The 19,934-nt window shown below is 41.9% G+C and overlaps 1 protein-coding gene across 1 annotated transcript; it reads right to left on the minus strand.

Moving 5' to 3' along the window:
• Window positions 1-943: 943 nt before the first annotated feature.
• On the minus strand, window positions 944-19,719 carry LOC308102625 (macoilin-1; the record flags this gene model as incomplete). The annotated part of the gene is made up of 12 exons (XM_080452426.1): window positions 944-1,134; window positions 1,391-1,565; window positions 6,186-6,312; window positions 7,691-7,861; window positions 8,886-9,044; window positions 10,132-10,387; window positions 11,247-11,618; window positions 12,635-12,789; window positions 13,531-13,657; window positions 14,033-14,159; window positions 15,683-15,824; window positions 19,643-19,719. The coding sequence occupies 12 exons, from the start codon at window positions 19,717-19,719 to the stop codon at window positions 944-946; spliced, it is 2,079 nt and encodes a 692-aa protein (XP_080308552.1).
• Between the last annotated feature and the right edge of the window lie 215 nt (window positions 19,720-19,934).

The raw sequence follows: 19,934 nt of genomic DNA on the forward strand, positions 1-19,934 counted from the left end.
CGGGGCCAAGGTTTGCAGAATAGCAACGCACAGTTTACAATAAATACATAGTTTTATGCCAGAGAGAAACAGCTCCCTTCTCTCATCCACCTTTATCACTCAACTCTTAACACACCACTAATTATTCTGAAGTCAATACCAGAAATCCATTTTTTAAAACATGAACATTTATGTTCATTGCTCAATATATTAAAAAACATTCTTTATTATTATCATTATAAATTTCACCACTTTGTAACATAAAATTGACTTTAATTGTGAGTTAAGGTATACCGAATAGCCCCAATAACTTTCAACGGTACAGATTCTACACTGATGCCAACAATCAATTTTTGTTGTACAATGTTTAATATTTCTATGTATATCTGATATCAGCTTAGCACCAGAAATGCGTTAACAAAAAAAAGGCATTTCCCCAAGTGGAGGCTTCATGAGATCGAGTCATCTGTCAACTTCTGACCCCACACTCGTTGTGTCCACCTCCCACCGTCGGAAGTAGATGTCCGTCAAAGTTGTCATTCAAGAATCAGGAGGCATTCGATTCTGTGATTCTGCTTCTCAAACTTTAACATTTCAACCACAACCTCCTTAACTCTGAGAGCGTGCAAATGGAACCAAATGGTTTGGTTCCATTTGCACGCTCTCAGAGTTACAGACCTGTGAAGGTCCATTCGGGACCCCCCTTCAAGTTACCCTGAGGGTCCCTGGACCCCCATTTCTGAGAACCTACAAGTCTGTGACATAATCATCCAGGAACCATCCGCCATTCCCCCCCCGCCACGCATAGGTGGTCTCCACAAGGAGGTTTCCGTCCGAGAGGGTTTTACGAACACAAAAAACCAGCATCCCTTATTTCTTCAGACACTGGTACATGAGGGTCCGACGTGGGTTGATCCTTATTTCTTCAGACAATGGTACATGAGGGTCCGACGTGGGTTGATCCTTATTTCTTCAGACACTGGTACATGAGGGCCCGTGGGTTGAGCATGTAGCGCTCAGAGTTGAGTAACTTGGTCAGATACTGGGGCACGTGGGGCTGTGGCGTCATGTAGGACATGCCGGGAGTGACCGCCATGACGTCTGCGATCTTCTTCTTCATCTCCACTATCTCCCTGTCCTGCCTCACCACTTTACCTGCAGGAGAGACGCAAAGAAGAAAATGAGTTATTCTCAGTGTAACAAAACATTAGGAACATAGGGCATTCCGAATAGGCACATATACCTGTATGGTCAAGTCAAGACTCTAAACAGACTGACTGACAAAGTCAAAACGTCACAAGCACTCAAGACCATGTACAAGAAGAATTTCAAACACACCAGGGGATGGTTAAAGAGAGAGAGAGAGAGAGAGGGAGAGGGAGAGGGGGGGATTAAGGGGGGAGGGGACCACCTTGCTCGATCTCCAGCTGTCTGCGGGTGTCCCCCAGGGCTGAGAAGAGGTCCAGTTTGATGCGTGTCTCGGCGCTCAGGTTGTACTCCAGATGCTGAGCCTTCTCCTGCAGCGCTGACAAGGTGGACAGCAGCATGTCCGTCTCTTGCTCCACACAGCGGTACTTCTCCAACGCCTGGCATTATCACAAACAATCCAGAAAGAGATAACGTTGGACGTTGCACCGTGTTGTTGTTGTTGTTGTTGTCCTAGCGGCGGACCTCACAAGATGGCGCCACAGATGGGGCCGGCATCTTGTGAGGTTGTGAGGTCGTCTCCTTCTCTATATAAACGCTAATTTAACCACTTAAACCCAGGATCCATATTCTGAGGGAAAACCTTCGCAGGAGAATAGCAGATCGACAAGCCTGTCGATCGGTTATTTTCTGCGAAGGTATCTAATGTAGAGCAAAAACATAAAATACACTAGCATACAGCCCTGAGGGACTCCGCTCAACCATATGGGGTTTAAGTGGTTACCTCTGAGAGTGTACAAGTGTAAGAAAGGTGCTGTACGTGATATTTATTGGTTTATTGGTTAAAACAAAAACAAAAAAAGTTTTTGTTAAAAGTGAAAGCTTTATAATCTGATAGTAATCATCTCTATAGAGTGTTTGTTCAGTAACAGGGGTCTTCCTGTCTCTCCAGTTCTTTAAAAAACAGAAAATAAATGTTCTGGTGCTGCCAATTTAACCCAATCAGGTAGCCTTGGGGACTAACGGTCCCCCCCCCCCCCCCTGCTAATTGTATCATCACTTCCTTGTTTATCCTGTATCAGGATCTGATTGGATGAAATTCGTATCCCGGCCTGATGTTCTGTTTACCAAAGTGCTGGAGAGACAGGGAGATCCCTGTTACTGAACAAACACTCTATATTAATCATTCATATCTGAATACAGAGCTATTAACGTCCCTCCCAATATAAATACATAATAATAACAAAAATAACAATAAAATAAATAATACAAATAAATAAATGAAATCACTTACACCACCTTTAACACCCTTGTATGGTGACCGCTGTGTTCGCTTTGGTTCCCTGAGAACGTTGTGTTCTTTTGTTCTGTAGCATGTGTGTGGTAGATATCTCACTTTGGAACAAGCAACAAAAACGTATTTTTGATTGTTCGGATTTAACCACACAAGGTGCACTTCACCCATGTTCAACCTTATATGCTAATTATAAGATCGCAAATCTTGTTGAAATGTCTGTCCAATCCTGCCTACTGATGATGTCATTGGTAGGCATGTTTCTGAACTATCCACAGCCCTCCTCTGAGACACAGCAGTGAGTATTCAGAATGATACCACTAGCATCTTATAATTAGCAATAGTGAGGACCTTGCAAATAACAGTGGGGACAGTTGTTTTCAATATGAAGGTATGGTTGAAAATGGGTGCAGTGCTCCTTTAACCCTTTCAACCCTGTATACTTAGGTATACGACGAATAGATACAATAGCAGATGTACAAGCTCACAACGTGTCGCATGGTGACACGTTGTGAGATTGTAGTTCTGCTATTACTTTTTGTATTTAAAAAAAAAAGTTTAGAAATATTTTACCTATAATGACATGCCCAAAATAAGTTCGCCAGGTTGAAAAAAGTTAAGACGGATATTGTTTCCATCATCCACTCAGGGAACCAATGCGGAAAACAAACAAAAGAGATATATACAAAACATTTCAAACACTGATGGCCAGCCGTTCATAAAACAGTCAAAGCTGCACATTACTGGAATGTGCCAAAGGATGCATTCTTTGGTTTCCATTCATGTCAGTCAATGGCTTCAGCATGGAGACACCTTTGACCCTTTGAGCTGTGCATTGTTTTTATGAAACACCTGGCTTGTGCTGCGGCATGCGTCATGGAGTGTATACATCACCACAAATTTAAATACAAATTACACCAGTGGTTCTCAAACTCTTAATTTCAAGGACCCCCAGTTTGGTAGGCATTACGCCACGGACCGCCATAACTCTGAGAGCGTACAAACGGGTCCATTTAGTTCCATTTGTACGCTCTCAGAGTTACAGACAAATAAGGTGTCCATTTGGTTCCTAACTATCAACTATTTAGCTGGGGACCTCTTGGAACCCCCTCAAGGACCCCTGGGGGATCCAGAACCCCACTTTGAGAACCAGTGAAATACACACACAATACACCACAATACATAGTGCACACACTGTATCGTAACAATCAACAAAGTGTCGCTGGTTGATTTCACAGTGAAATATAAAGACACAGAACACAGAACACATAAACAATGAATACAATGACAAAAACACATCATGAACAATGATTAAAACAACACAAAACACGCATGCAATGACTAAAACAACATAAAACACACCATAGACAATGACATCTCTGGCAGAAACTTTTCTCAGTCAGGGGATTCAGGGGAGTATAAGTGCAGAGGAACGGAAACTTGTTACTCGTATTTCAAAAAGATTCCTGATAAATCCTCCTGCAGGGGGAGGATGGCCCGATAGCTGCTGTCTTTCATGAACTTGAAAAAGGGAAAACGACATGCACATCCCCAACCTGAACAAAAAAAAAAGCTGTGACGTTTCTAGCTCAAAGCTCTTCCTCAGACTGAGGACTGAGTCTGAGGAAGAGCTTTGAGCTGGAACGTCACAGCTATTTTTGTGGTGCAATGAAGCATCTGTCACATTGGAGCCCTCAGTGTGCGAGCATCTTCCATGACCTTCCCATACCAGACGGACCATTTACCGTGGATGAGTACCAGAGGACTATAACGTCAAGTGTGGCAAGAGAGTACGTGTCCATAGACGAGGAAGTGCTGGACTTTATCAACCAAGCACACACGTCTGGCAAGCTACCCAAGCTGTGGCGTGCAGTGATTATTGTTCCTGTACCAGTCAGGGGACCTTGCCAAGACGTACAACTACCGGGGAATTAGATTGAGATCACTGGTCGCCAAGACAGCTAACCGGATGATCCTCAACCACCTTAGACCTGTCTTACACCCTCTGCTGGGAAACTCACAGAATGGCTTTCGCCCTCTGCGCACAACAGTCGGACGGATAGTGGCTCAGAGGAGTTTACTGGAAGGTGTCAGGGAGTGGAAATTGTCAGCAGTGATCACCTTCATTGACTTCCAAAAAGCTTTGGACACCATACACCAAGGGAAACTCATGAACATTCTCCGGGCCTATGGTGTTCCTGAGAAGATGGTGCAGCAAGCTATAGTCGGACTCGAGCCAAGGTTCAGACCCACAATGGTGAGAACAAGATTGAGATACTCATGGTAGTCCTACAGGGTGACAGACTGGCCCTCTTCCTGTTTATCGTAGTGATTGACCATGCCCTGAGACGCTCAATCAGTAGCAGGGAGGAGACACTGGGGCTCTCGCTGGTCCCCAGGAAGACTCAGCAAGTACATCCCATCACGATCACCAACCTCGACTGTGCAGATAACATTGCCCTCGTCTCCGACACAGCAGAGAAAGGAAGGGAACTACTTACTACTGGCAGTAGAAAAGGAGTGCAGGAAGATTGGCCTGAAACTCAATGCCAAGAAAACCAAAGTAATGTCAGTTAACACAGGTGGTCAAAAACTTACAAATATCTCAGTGCCTGGACTGCCTCGACGGAACAGGATCTGAAGATCCAGAGGGCATTGCCTGGGATGTCTTGTACAGGATCAGGAGAGAGTGCAAATCTGACATAAGACCTCAAGAGGCGGCTGTTGTACAATAGAATCAGTACTGCTGTACGTGGCCGAGACATGGATGCTCACAGGAAAAGTCTACACAGGAATGCGACGACCGGCACTTGATGCTATGTCACACGGGAGGACCACATCAGAAACGTGGACCTCTATACAGAGGCCTCCGGCGGGTCACGGACAAGGTCAGAGAGAGAAGGATGAGGCTGCGGCAGGGCACTGCGTCAGGCACCGGGAACTGATGGCGAGGCAAACTGGCACTGCAGAGCTAGCAACGCCGCAGAGCTCAAGACCCTGATGCTAGACAGGAGAGTGTGGAATGCAGCGATTCAGGGGTGCCGAGCTGGTGTCGGCTAGACCAGTGGGTCACAAACCTTTTCATGTCAAGGACCCCCAAATTGATATGTATTTGGCCACGGACCCCCATCTGAAGACATCTTGTGCCAGGGACCCCCGTACAAGATTTGTGTAAAAATGTTTCAAAAATATTCCAAATGTTAAACATTTTTTCTTTTAAATAGAAAAAATAGCTCTTGTAGATCGTCTATTTTCAAATAGCCAATTATATCGGGTCAAGTGGTTAAGCCGAATTGAATGCAAAATTAACACATTTTGCTGGGAGCCCCCTGGTACCCCTCTCAAGGACCCCTCATACACGTCATGAACACAAAACACATCATAACAAGACTAAAATGATACAAAACACATCACAAACAATGAACACATCATAGACAATGACCGCATGACACAAAACAAATAAACAATGGCTAAAATGACACGACACATTTTAGCCATATAAAACGACTAAAACATCACAAAATGTCTTAAACAACGCACTCAAATCACACGAAACCCATAACAATGACTAAAATGACACAACACATCGTAAACAACGACGCACATGACATCATAACCAATGACTGCAAACAGCAACAAAGTAGAAAAACTGCACGAAACAAAAAAAAATAAAACCCCAAGCCAAAGTACCGCAAAACGTAACAAGTCACCACAGACATTCAAACTGAACACGTTTCATTCCTGAGTAAAGTTAAAGGAATAATACCTCCACATCACTCTCTAGATCTAGCACACGGCCCTCTTTGACTTGACAGTCCAGCTGTAGTTGTTTGTACTCTGTTTCTAGATCTTTAACTCTTTTCCTTAACATTAGGGTCTCAGAATGTTCCTGCCTGGTGTGGGGGAAAACGGGAGAAAATGCAAAGTAACAGCAGGGACTTCAATTTCAGCTCAGGTGGATTTCACACAGAAAAGAGGGGGGGAAAAGGGTGATTTGTACTTGGTCGTGCGTCGGTAAAGTGGCAGATTGTTGCTGTCGGATAGAATCCTCTTATCTCCATATTTTAACTTTTTGTGTTTTTTGTGTGTACATTAACACCCTACTTGAGTGTACTGCAGCGTCACACAAAAGCATCAAAAGTAGCAGATCTGCAAGCTCGAAACGCGGCCCGAAGCGACGTGTTTCGAGCTTGTAGATCTGCTACTTTTGCTGTTTTTAATTTTTAATCCTGAAAAGTATCAGTTTTGGACATAATGAGGTTTCCACCTGACAGAGACGAGATTTTCTAAATAGCAGATTTGCTATTTTCCCTGACACAGAGCACAACCAAATATAAATCAGGCAAAACATTGCATCGCCTGCATCTCTTGAAATGTAATTATTTCAAGCCATGATTTTCTTTATATTCTTTGCTATATTGTACATGTATTTTGCTTACCTAAGCTGTTAGGATAAGGCATAAAGACACTATCATTGTGAATTATTGGAGTGAATTGTACTGCGTAATATTACAAATACAAGAGGCAGTTTATTTGTCATAATATTCGTCAATTTAAAGGTGCTGTAAGTGATATTTAAAAATCATTTTTTTGTTTTGTTAAAATGTTAAAGCTCTATTAATCTGATAGTAATCATTCTTAGAGTTTTTGTTCAGTAACAGGGGTCCCCTGTCTCTCCATCTCTTAACAGAAAAATAAATGCTCAGGTGGGACACCAATTTCGTCCAATCAGAAGAGAGGAACCAATTTATCAGCTTGAATTTTGAAGTGTCCCAATTTGATGAAATTGTTAACCCACCTGAACATTTTATTTACTTAAGAGTTGGAGAGACGGGAAGAACGGACCCTGTTACTGAACAAACTCTCATTATAGCAATGATTACTATCACAATATAGAGCTGCTTAAAGGAGTAGTTCACCCAAAAAAAAGAAATCCTATCAATTACACACCCCATGAAGCCTTGAATTCATGGCGATTTTTTAGTTTTTGTCACATTCCTGTGCCAATAACTTAATGACCGGCGGAGACGAATGCGACAAAAACGAAATCAATCTCCATGAATTCAAGGCTTCATGGGGTGTGTAATTGATAGAAAATAAGTAATGTTTTGGGTGAACTACCCTTTAACGCTTATTTTAACAACAACAACAACAAAAAACTAATACCATTTACACCCCTTTAATTCTATCTTTATACAAGTTATAGCTAAAACCCGTCAATAAAAACAAATGAAATCAAATAAACAACTATGTATTTTGAGGTGTTGTTACCTATTAGCTAGGCTGCGTGCGGAGCTAGCCGCCTCGTCCAGTTTGTGCTGCTGTAGCTCGGTCAGTTGTCTCTCTACGGAGAGTCTGGCCTCCGTCTCGGCTCTGGTCTTCTTCTCCAGCATGGCGCTGGTCTGCTTGTCCTTCTGCTTGCTTTTGCTCAGACACAAAATCCTGCCGCACACATAAAAGAGACCAGACGTCAGGGTTCCATTTTGTAAAAAGAATGGATCTACAAGCTATGAGCTTGCAGATCTGCTATTTCTTTTTAAATCGTGGAACATTTGTGCAAATCTTTGAATAAATATTTTTTTAAAGCGATCATTTTTAACTAAAATCTTTGCTTCTGGGGGATTCTACAAATGTCTTCTAAATCCTATGTTGCTATAATATCAGCGGTTCTCGAACTTTTTTCATGTCAAGGACCCCCAAAATTATATGTATTTTGCCGCGGACCCCCATCTCAAAATATGTTGTGCCAGGGACCTCCAGAAGCACAAATCCGAGTAAAAAATGTTCACTTTAAAACATATATATTCAAAGATTTGCAGCAACTTTCGTGATTTTTCAAAAATAGCAGATCTACAAGCTCGTAGCGCGGCACTTGTTAAATTGTGATATTATCAAACATAATTATCTACATTTCCCAATAGAAATGTATTCAGTCTGACCAGAGGCAGCAGGGATAAAACACATCCCCATCTCCATAATTTAACTTTTCGTGTATTTTTTTCTCAAATTAACGCCCTATTTGATCATATACCACAGCGTCACACAAAAGCCTCACAAGTAGCAGAAGCTTGTGGATCTACTACTTGCTGTTTTTGAATTTGAATCCTAAAAAGTAATAGTTTTGGACATAATGAGGTTTCCATAAACAGAGGCATAGTTTTACCCCCCAACCTCCCAGTAATTACAACCCTGAATAATGTGTTGTATTTATGTAATAATATTAATAATAATGATAAAGGTAATAATAATAATAAATGTAATAATATATATTGTGTGTGTATATATATATATACACACACAATATATACAATTATATACTTATAATTGTATTTTTTGCAACTTTTGATTCCCCAAAATGTATCTTGTTGGGTCTGGAGCTGAAAAGGGGTTGAGAAACACTTTTGATGTGGCAGAAGATGAATTGATCGCAATGCACAACATGTGCCCGTAGAGGGCGCCGGATTACTTGTTCTGGAGCAGCGTGTTGGACTGTCTGAGCAGGGAGAGCTCTGGTCTCAGGCTCCTCTCACTGTTGGTCAGGTTGTTCATGTGACTCCTCAGCTCCTGCTCACTCTGTCTGCTGCTCTGCAGCTCTGCCTTCAGCCTCCTCAGCTCCTGGTCCAGCCTGGGGCGAGAGACACCGGCAGACACGAGAGAGAGAGAGAGAGAGAGAGAGAGAGAGAGAGAGAGAGAGGGAGGGAGGGAGGGGAAAGGATAAGTTGCTTATCAGTGCATCTCAAACTTCTTCATGTCAAGGACCCCCAAATTGATGTATATTTGGTCGTGGACCCCCCATCTGTAAATGTTTTGTGCCAGGGGCCGCCAGAAGAGAAGATTTGTGTTAAACAATTTAAAATTACTCAAAATGTTTCTAACGCTTTCAATATTTTTCAAAAATGTTCAAAAATAGACTATGTATAAGCTCGCAGCGCGGCACAAAGTGACACGATGTGAGCTTGTAGATCTGTTATTTTTGATTAGCCAACATAAATGGATGAGGTGGTTAAAATGACGCAATTTTCCAAATAATGTTGATTAAATGTTCTCTTATGGGGGTCCCTGGTACAAAGTCCTTTCAGATGGGGGTCCGTGACCATGAATACATTGCAATGCAATGCAATTTGGGAGGTCCTTGACATGATGAAAAACCACTGGTTAACCCTTTCATCTCTGTAAGCCCTGACACCATCCATTAAAAGATGTGTATAGGACCACAATGGAAACAAGTCCCCAGGACTTTTTTGTATTAACCTTTTAGCCTCAATCTCTTACTGTACCTCATGCTGTTTTGCATTTCTGACTAATAAAGTATTCAATCAATCAATAAAAAACAAGATATTTAAAAAAATATTATACCAGGTTGCTTATTTCTCACTAAACATGGCAACGTTTTTAGATCCCATACGGTTGCTTATTTCTCTCACTAAACATGGCAACGTTGAAAGGCCAAATGAGGAACAGCGCCACAGTTCATAGAGATACATTAAAAGATGTGTATAGGACCACAAAGGAAACATTGTGGTCGTAAGTGACATTGCGTCTTTTGCGTCGTCTTTAGATCCCATATTCTGAGAGGACATTGAGCCCTCATTGGTTAAAGGACCAGCCAATGAGGAAAAAGTCACGACTAGCGAACAAGTCAGGACTAGCAAGTGTAGATATAGACCAGGTTTGGCAACCTGGTGAAAAACGGAACCTTCACAGAGTCGTACTTAGAGATCTGTTCGGCGTGATGATGCTGCTGCTGAGCGGCCGCGGCGGTCCTGTCTGCCGCTGCCGGCGGGTCCCGATTGGTGCTGAGGGCTTTCCACGCCGCCGCCCTCTGCTGCTTGTCCGTCCTGCCCGTCGTGGTGCACGGGGGGGAGGGCGCGCTAGTGGCGTTGCTCCTGCGAGCCTTCGGCGAGGAGGGGCTCTTGGTGGCGCGCACCACGCCTCCTCTGCCTCCCTGCTCCTCCTGAGGTGGGTTCTCTGCAAGGTTATCGTAGTTAGAGGTAACGGCAGTGGTGGAAAAAGTACTCAAATGTTTTACTTAAGTAAAAGTATCGATGCTGCAATGCAGAAGTACTCTGTTACAAGTAAAAGTCCGGAATTCAACATTTACTTGAGTAAAAGTACAAAAATATTGGTATCAAAATGTAGTATTAAAATGTTTGAAAATAGCCGATCTACAAGCTCACAACGCGTCGCATCGCGACACGTTGTGAGCTCGTAGATCGGCTATTTTCAAATAGCCTCTGTATATAAAATAGGGCTAAAAGGGTTACTGTATATTTCATTATGTAATAATTTATGTCTGCAAAGTAACTAGTAACTAAAGTTTTCAAATAATTGTTGTGGAGTAAAAAAAAGTACAATATTTGCCTCTGAGATGTAGTGGAGTAGAAGTAAAAGTACTGAAAATGGGAAATACTCAGGTAAAGTAAAAATCACACCCAGTGTGAAGTAAGCGGTGTTATTTAGAAACAACAGTGGTCATCACAGTGATGGAAGCTCACTTTAAAAAAAAAAGAATTTTTTTTGAAGTGCGTGGTGCTATTTATAGGTTATTAATTTCATCATGCGTCTCGCTAGCCAATCAAAGCAAAGGGTCTGAATAGAGTCAGCCAATCACGGTACAGCAAAAAGGGTGTGAATAGAGTCAGCCAATCACAGTACAGGGAAAGACACATTTTCACGACGGTCTTTTCACGACGGTCCCAAACCCACTTATAGGAGCGGCTACACCGCTCAGAAAGTGTACTTAAGTACAGTACTTGAGTACATGTACTTAGTTACTTTACACCACTGCCTGTCAAATAAACATATAAATAAATACAAAAATAATAACCTTGCTTCTCTGGGGTCCCCGCGGAGGACGACTCCGGCGGAGTCCCTCCCGCCCCGGAGTGCGGGGGGTGGTGGTGGTGGTGAGGAGGGTGAGGAAGGTGGGGGTGTTCCCGGGACTCACTGGCGCCACCGGCAGGCTTGGCTGAGGATGACGACGACGACGATGATGTGCGGCGGTTATTGGAGTCGGGTGGCGGTGCTGCTCTGCCGCTGTCTGTTGTTGTTGCTGCGGCTGCGGCTGCGGCGGCTCTGTCCTGGCTGTGGATCTGCAGACACTCCAGCATGGCGTGAGCCGAGTCGTCCTGAACCACCACGGTGCCGTTGGTACACTGGTACTCACTGCTGCTCTCTAGTCTGCTCTTCCACCTGGATGCTGCAACAACCACCACATCATGACAACGGATTAACCCTTTAAGACCTGAGGCGATTCTTTAAAAAAATCTAAATCCTAACAGTAACAAATCCGCGCTATGAGCTTGTATATCTGCTATTTTTGAATAGCCAAAGAAAGCTAAAGTGACACAGATGCGTTCCAGGTCTTAATGGGTTAAAATGTGGAAGGTCATCCCCATCAAGTAGTGGGGACTACTTTTTGCCTTAAATAGAGACTACCTAGACTATAGGCAGAATTTCAGAAAATGTGCTTGTTTAAAGTGCTGAAGGCAAATCGTGTTCATTTTTATGACATACATGTTTTCTAGGGGTATTAAGGGGTGCTGAATCCAAATCTGCTAATGTGCTAATGCGTCAAAATTGACAATTTGAAGATGGCTGCTGAAATATAGGCTATTAACAAAATAAATAATACTAAACAAGGTAGAAACTTGATTGCATTACATGTTTTTATGTTTTCATTATATACATTATATCTTGTTTAATTGAGTGACTGATTAAGCATCCAACCTAATAGATTGTTTTTAATACCTCACTTTTAAATGATTTTAAATGTAATGAGGTCACCTGTTAATCACATAATTACAACTACTTATTTATGTTAGGGATACTTACTTAGCTACTGAGGATGTTCGGTACTTACTGGTGCCATCAAGGACCATTGGTTCCTAAACCTTTTAGCTCGAGACCCAAAAAACAAATTCTCCCAGTGACCCAAACTAGTGAAAATAGCAGATCTACAAGCTCACAACGCGTCGCATCGAGCTTATAGTTCAGCTATTTTCACTACATCTAAAAAGTTGTTTTAATTTGTGGTTAACTTATGACAAATGTAGATTTCTTCTTTTTATGTTATCTTTTGAAATAATAATAATTCTAAAGGAATAGTAGGAAACCAAAAACTAAGGGATATTTACTCGCGACCCACAAAAATGGGTCCCGACTCCGAGTCGACCCACTGTTTGGGAACCAGTATTATATAGACAGAGTACTTACTGGTGTTGAGCTGCAGCACTGGAGGCAGGCTGTGCTGCAGCAGGTGCATGTGGAAGTCGTTGTCGTTCTGCACAGCTTTCTGTGTGCGCAGCCGGAACACGTTGGTGAAGTAGCAGGTCGCATCGAAACCCAGGTACACCACAGGATACCCGATACTGAACACCAGTACACACACACGCACACGCACACGCACACGCACACGCACACGCACACGCACACGCCAGACAAACATCTTTAGATAGATTATCAGAAATGGACATTCTAAAATTAAATGTAAAGATATCTTTAAAAATATTTTCATGAACGGAAATGACGAACAGCAGATGACAGCTTCCGTTCTCCGCTTTCGGGTGGTGTAGTTCCAGACTTACAGCATTCGGATATTGCGGAATAGTTGTCTGGCTATGCGAGACTAGGGTCCATTTGGTTCCATTTATATAAGTAAGTAAGTAAGTAAGTAAGTAAGTAAGTAAGTAAGTAAGTAAGTAAGTAATTAAGTAAGTAAGTAAGTAAGTAAGTAAGTAATTTGTATACTCTTCAGAGTTACAAGTCTGCAAGGGTCCATTTGGTTCCTATCATTTAGCTGGGGACCCCATGGAACCCGCTCAAGGACCCCATGTTGATAACCAGTGCATTAGACCAGTTTTATTCCTTACATTGTTTTTCAGAAGAGATTTTCAGAAAAAAATAATAATAATAAACTAAATGTAAAAAAAAAAAATCTAAGAAATTCCATAAATTAGAAAGAAAAGAAAAAAAGACCGAAGAAGTAGTGAAAATAGCAGAGTGTGAGCTTGTAGATCTGTTATTTTCACTATAGTTTGGGAGACATCAAATTTATCTTTTGGGGTCTCGAGCTGAAAAGTTTGGGAACCTCTTGCATTAGACCAACCTACCAGTGTGCAGCGAACAGATGAGACAGGTTATTGGCGTGGGAGTTCTTCAGGTCTTTGAGACGCAGCGAAGCCTCCGTGTAGACCAGCAGCACCCATAGAGACACCGTGGAAATGCACATACCTTTCTCTGGAGGGACACAACATATAGACACCTTGATATCTTTATCTGAATGGACAGAACATATAGACACCTTGATACCTTTATCTGAAGGGATACAACATATAGACACCTTGATACCTTTATCTGAAGGGATACAACATATAGACACCTTGATACCTTTCTCTGAAGAGACACAACATATAGACAGACACCTTGATATCTTTATCTGAAGGGACAGAACATAAATACACCTTGATATCTTTATCTGAAGGGACAGAACATATATAGGCTACACCTTGATATCTTTATCTGAAGGGACAGAACATATACACCTTGATATCTTTATCTGAAGGGACAGAGCATATAAACACCTTGATACCATGACATAAGTTCAACTCTCACCTGTGTGCCATATGTAGTTGAACAGGACGTAGGTGCTGGCCCCAAAGAACAGCCAGTGCAGTGGGACAAAGATTAAGCAGAAAATGTCCAGGGTGAACGCAGCACACACAAACACCACACAGATCACCTGCAGACAAACAATATGTTCAACATTAGAACGGAGCGTCGGGTGCAGGACATTCGCAACCCACACTGTCAATGTGGTCAAGCAAAAGCAAAAGCAACATAATTGCTAACGCAAAACTTTTTTTTTATTGGTTTATCTATAGCATTTTCATGGCTATATAGTGTTTTGTAGTTTCAGTAACAGGGGTCTCCCCATCTCTCCAGCTCTTAGAAAACATACATTTTCAGGTCGGGACACTAATTCTATCCAATCAGGAGAAAGAACTCCACAGAGACCATAATATCAGCTTCCAGTTCCACTTCAAATTGCGTCTGCTCACTTCTTTGTGTCATCACTTCCAATTTCACTTCATTTATTTATCCTGTATCCTGTATGAGTTCTCTCTCCTGATTGTATAAAATCGGTATCCCAACCTGAAAATAAGTTTTCTGTTTACTAAAGAGCTGGAGAAACGCGGAGACCCCTGTTACTGAACAAACACTCTATAGCATGGGTCTTCAACAGGGGGATTCTCATAGCTACTACAAGAGGACTGACAAATCTTCTTTTTTTTTTAAACACTTGAAACCTAGCATCCCTATTCTGAAAATAGCAGATCTACAAGCTCACAATGTGTCGCGTTGTGGATCTTATGAGCTTGTAGAACGGCTATTATCAGCGAAGAGATTTGGTGTGGAGGGGGAGAAAAGAGCAGACCAAGTATTGGGGGTTTAAGTGGTTAAATGTCTGAGAATGCACATTAACACAAAAAACATTGATTTACACAACACTGATGATAGTGCTGTCAAAGAAGTCTATTGAAGCTATCTATGAAATCTATGAAAAAAGTTTCATATGAATATATTTAATATAAGTATGGGGGTCCCTGCTTCATCTCTCTCTCCAGGGGTCCTTGGCCTGAAACATGTCGAAGACCCCTCCATAGTCCAATGATTACTATCAGAATATAGAGCTATTTAACACTTGTTTTAACAAAACATATCAACATATCAAATAACACCAGCAGAAAGAGCCGTTCCACAAGCTTCCCGTCACAGAGCTTGTAGATCTGCTATTTTTGTGGAATGTTCGCCTATTATAATCAGTGGTGTAAAGTAACTAAGTACATTTACTCAAGTACTGTACTTAAGTACAATTTTGAGGTACTTTTACTTTACTGGAGTATTTCCATTGGTCAATACTTAAATTTACTTCTACTCCACTACATCTCAGAGGAAAATATTGTACTTTTACTCCACTACAATTATTAGAAAGCTTTAGTTACTAGTTACTTTGCAGATATACATTTTTACATTGTAAAACATACATTAACCACTTTAGCCCCATTTTATACCTAGGCTATTTGAAAATAGCCGCTCTACATTGCATTACTTTTACTTGTAATGGAGTACTTCTACATTGCAGTATTGATACTTTTACTTAAGTAAAAAATGTGAGTACTTTTTCCACCACTGATTATAATGACATGCCCCGAATATAGGGACACCTGGGTTCATGTGGTATAATGGATCAAATAACCTCACCAGGCCGTGGCAGTGGAAGGTGGTGTAGACGCTGCCAAAGAACAGCCAGCAGGGCCACAGGTACTCCAACCTAAACTCCAGGATGAAGTCCGCCAGTAGCACCAGAGTCCACACCATCATGAACTTCAGGAAGGTGTAAGCACTGTGAACACACAAACGAACAGAGTCCATATCATCATAATGAATTTCAGGAAGGTGTAAGCACTGTATAAACACACAAACAAACAGAGTCCACATCATCATTATGCATTTCAGGAAGGTGTAAGCGAAGCCCCCAGAACCTTGCATTGAAGCGCATTGGACATGCTGGCCATTCATGGGTACTGCAGCTCAAAACGGCTGGGGCCACTGTACTGTACATGAACGAGCGAAAACGCTTTCGACCAATGGGCTCGACTCACGAGCTTGCGCACAAGCGTGCGCACGGGGCTGCGCACCGCCGTGACGCCAAACGCGTCACCTATGTGGCGCAAAACGTGTCACAGTGGCCCCAAATAGGCCTCGCCCATCACATTTTCCAACCCGGAAGAAGGGGTGATTTCGCCTCATGCGCTGGGTGAGCAACTCAATGCAAGTGGATGGGAGGGGATATCCGGTGCCCTCTCTATTATTTTTTTAACTCTATAGCTGAATTCCAATACCCAAAATCTCGGCCACTCGCTCACTCCCACTCGGTCACTCCAGCTTGACCCGGAAATAGTTTGGGCCCAATTGTTCATTTGCTTTGGCGAGTGGAGGAGCCGAGTCGGCTCTCCAAGTCCGCATTGAGCGATTGTATGAAGTGTACGCTCGACCACTCTCCACATCTCCTCGCAGAAGACTTCCGCATCACGTGTGTTTTTTTGTTTTTTTCCCTTTCTCCCGTGACGTATACATGGTCCTCCTCCACATATGGCCACACAAACTCTGTGTGGCCACCCGCCGCCACTCACTCGCTGCCCATCTAACACACACACACACACACACACACACACACACACACACACACACACACACACACACACACACACACACACACACACACGCACACACACACAGACAGACAGACAGACAGACAGACAGACAGACAGACAGACAGACAGACAGACAGACAGACAGACAGACAGACAGACAGACGCACACGCACACGCACACGCACACGCACACACAATGTGAGTACTTTGTGGTACTTCCACCACTGGTGACGACCACATACGCTGGTACTATACATGACACTTTGCATATAAATACTGCACACGCAAATATATACTGCATAGGGCGGCCATACTGTAGGTGAATGGACCAGCTCAGTGAAGTGTCTATCCTGAGATTGGGAGGTCCGGGGATCAATCCCAGGCCAAGTCACACGGTATACCAAAGACTATAAAAAAAAAACAATGCCTTCCTGCTTGGCACTCGGTGTACAGGGTTGGATTGGAGGTAAGCAATGGTGGAAGAAGTACTCAGATATTTTACTTAAGTAAAAGTAGCAATACCACAATATAAAAATAATCTGTTACAAGTAAAAGGCCAGAGTTCAAAATGTTACTAATGTTACTGAAAATAGCAGATCTACAAGCTCACAACGCGTCGCGACGCGTTGTGAGCTTGTAGATCGGCTATTTTCAAATAGACATATGTATAAAATAGGGCTGAAGTGGTTAATGTATGTTTTATAATATTATAATTTAAATCTACAAAGTAACTAGTTAATCAAATTTTCAAATAATTGTAGTGGAGTAAAAAGTACAATATTTGCCTGAAATGTAATCGAGTAGAAGTAAAAGTACTGAAATTGTAAATACTCCAGCAAAGTAAAAATACCTCAGAATTGTACTTACAGTACTTGAGTAAATGTACTTAGTTACTTTACACCGTGGAGGTAAGTCCCTGTGACAGATTCCATTTCTGAAATAAAATAAACTTTTATTTTTGAAAATCTTTTGAAATTATCATTTTAAAAAAATATTGTTTTAACATGTGACCCACAAAAACGGGCCTGCGACCCTAAATTGGTCCTATTGTTTGGGAACCACTGATCAATAATAGTAATAATATGTGTAGCAATAATGTCCTTAAGTCATTCTGTGAATCAATATTGCTTTTCTGCGCCACTCAAGATGGTCTTTATAAGCTGCTCCATACACAGACTAGAGACCAGTAGTAGACCATTCTCCTTTGTTCATCATGGGTTCATCTATAGGCTACTAACACATCGCTTCTTCTTTGTTTGGTAACCATGGCAATGTCTCCTCTCCTCTCTCTCGCGGTGAGACGTACCGTTATGCCCCAGCAGCAGCAGACACACACAGTCAACACAAAGAAGTAGCCTAATAACATCAACCGATACACGAATAACCTGATAATTCATTTATCGAATAGCCTGCACAATATCTAATATCTCTACATTTCATACAAAGCACGGGACGATTCAATTACTGTGCCTGCAGTTGCAGACACAGTAATTGTCTAAAATAAAAATGAAAAATGATTTTTCATTTCAACCATTTAAACCCTGGAGGGAAACTTTAGCAGAAAATAGCAAATCCAGCTTGTAGCTATTTTCAGTGAAGATAAATGAATGTAGAGGCTCTGCATGTGTGTGACGGGACCTCAACAACAAAGCAACAGAGAAAATGTAAATAGCTATAAATACCGAATGAAACGATATCTCCTAACAACGCAAAATGTGCGCTGGAGGCTGTTTATGGCCATACAAATGTAAAAGATGAAAACAAAAGAAAAGCAGTAAAATCAATGTAAAATTACTGCTTTGTTTCTGCATAATGTTGTTCAGTCTAGACTCAGTCTAGACGCTGCCTGACGGTTTCAATAATATCATCTTCACATGTCAAATAATCTGTTCTTATGAGCCTATTACATAATAATAATAATAATAATAATGGGCTTATCATTGATAATAATGATAGGCTAATAATACTACTACTACTACTTATAATAATATTAATATTAATATTAATAATAATATTGATAATGATAATATGCCTAATAATAAAAATAACAACAACACTAATGCTACAACTAATAGGCCTAATAACAATTAAAGTAGCCTACTAGGCTATAACAAGAAGCATGTTGTCACACTGTAACCAAACCAAAGCTCCTTTTGCATAAAACATGGCGTAGCCTGTAGCCCAATAGACGTTAATGTCATGAAAGAAACAGTGCAAAAAGAAAAGCCAACAACAGCCCCTAAGAAAAGCCCATCCTCCTTCCTCCATCAAACTGTATTTAAGTCTCTTATTCATTGGCTCAATTCTACACAATGTAGGCTCATAGATTTATTCATAATAGCCTATATATATATATATATATATATATATATATATATATATATATATATATATATATATATATTCAATGTACAGGCTCATACATAGATTTCTTCATAATAATTAGTCTATATTGTCATAATTGAGAGACGATGACAGACAGACAGAGACGCAAACAGGTGATGATGACGACGATTGATGATGATGGCTCACATTGTAGCACAAAGAAGCCGACAGACACCACAACAAAAGCGCCGTTCATGTCGATGCGTCATCATCGGGTACATTAAGGCAATAACAGGGGTCTTCAACGCTTTTCAGGCCAAGGACCCCCTAGCTGAGAGAGGGATGAAGCAGGGACCCCCCCACCACCACTATATATTATGTTAAATGTGTGTTTTCAGACAATTAAAGACTTAAACCCTCAATCCTTTGCAAACTTGACCTATGGCTGTTACTTGGTCCGCTCGTTCGGCTAACGTTCCCCTCAGAAAGGGGATTTTTAGGGTTGAAGTGGTAAAAAAAAAAAAAAAAGAATCCATATTACACAAAGATTTGTCGCCCCCCCCCCCCCTGCAGTGTCTCTAATGATGACCCCCTAGGGGTCCCGGACCCGGACCCCCTGTTGAAGACCCCCCTGTATAATTAGGCTATAATATAACATGCCTCCATCCATCCATAGACATACCTCTCAGAGATCCTCTCCGTTATCTTCATCTTCTTCATCTTCCGTAGCCTGCCGCCGTCCACACAGCGTTTCTTCATCGTATGGCCTCTCTATCCTATAAGTGAGATTATCCACCCACCGCGGCGAGGATACGCGGCACAACGATTAAGAAGAGAAAATAAAGAGATCTGTGTGTTTTTCTTTATGCTTTGGTTGGTTGGTTGGTTGGTTGGTTGGCACTGATCTGTCTATAGTCTACAACCTGCGCTGCGTGGGAACGGATCTGCGCATGCCCCGTTCTCGTTCATAAGCC

The sequence above is a fragment of the Gymnoscopelus braueri genome (genome assembly GCF_963280865.1).
Source record: "Gymnoscopelus braueri genome assembly, chromosome: 16".
Classification (NCBI taxonomy): domain Eukaryota; kingdom Metazoa; phylum Chordata; class Actinopteri; order Myctophiformes; family Myctophidae; genus Gymnoscopelus; species Gymnoscopelus braueri.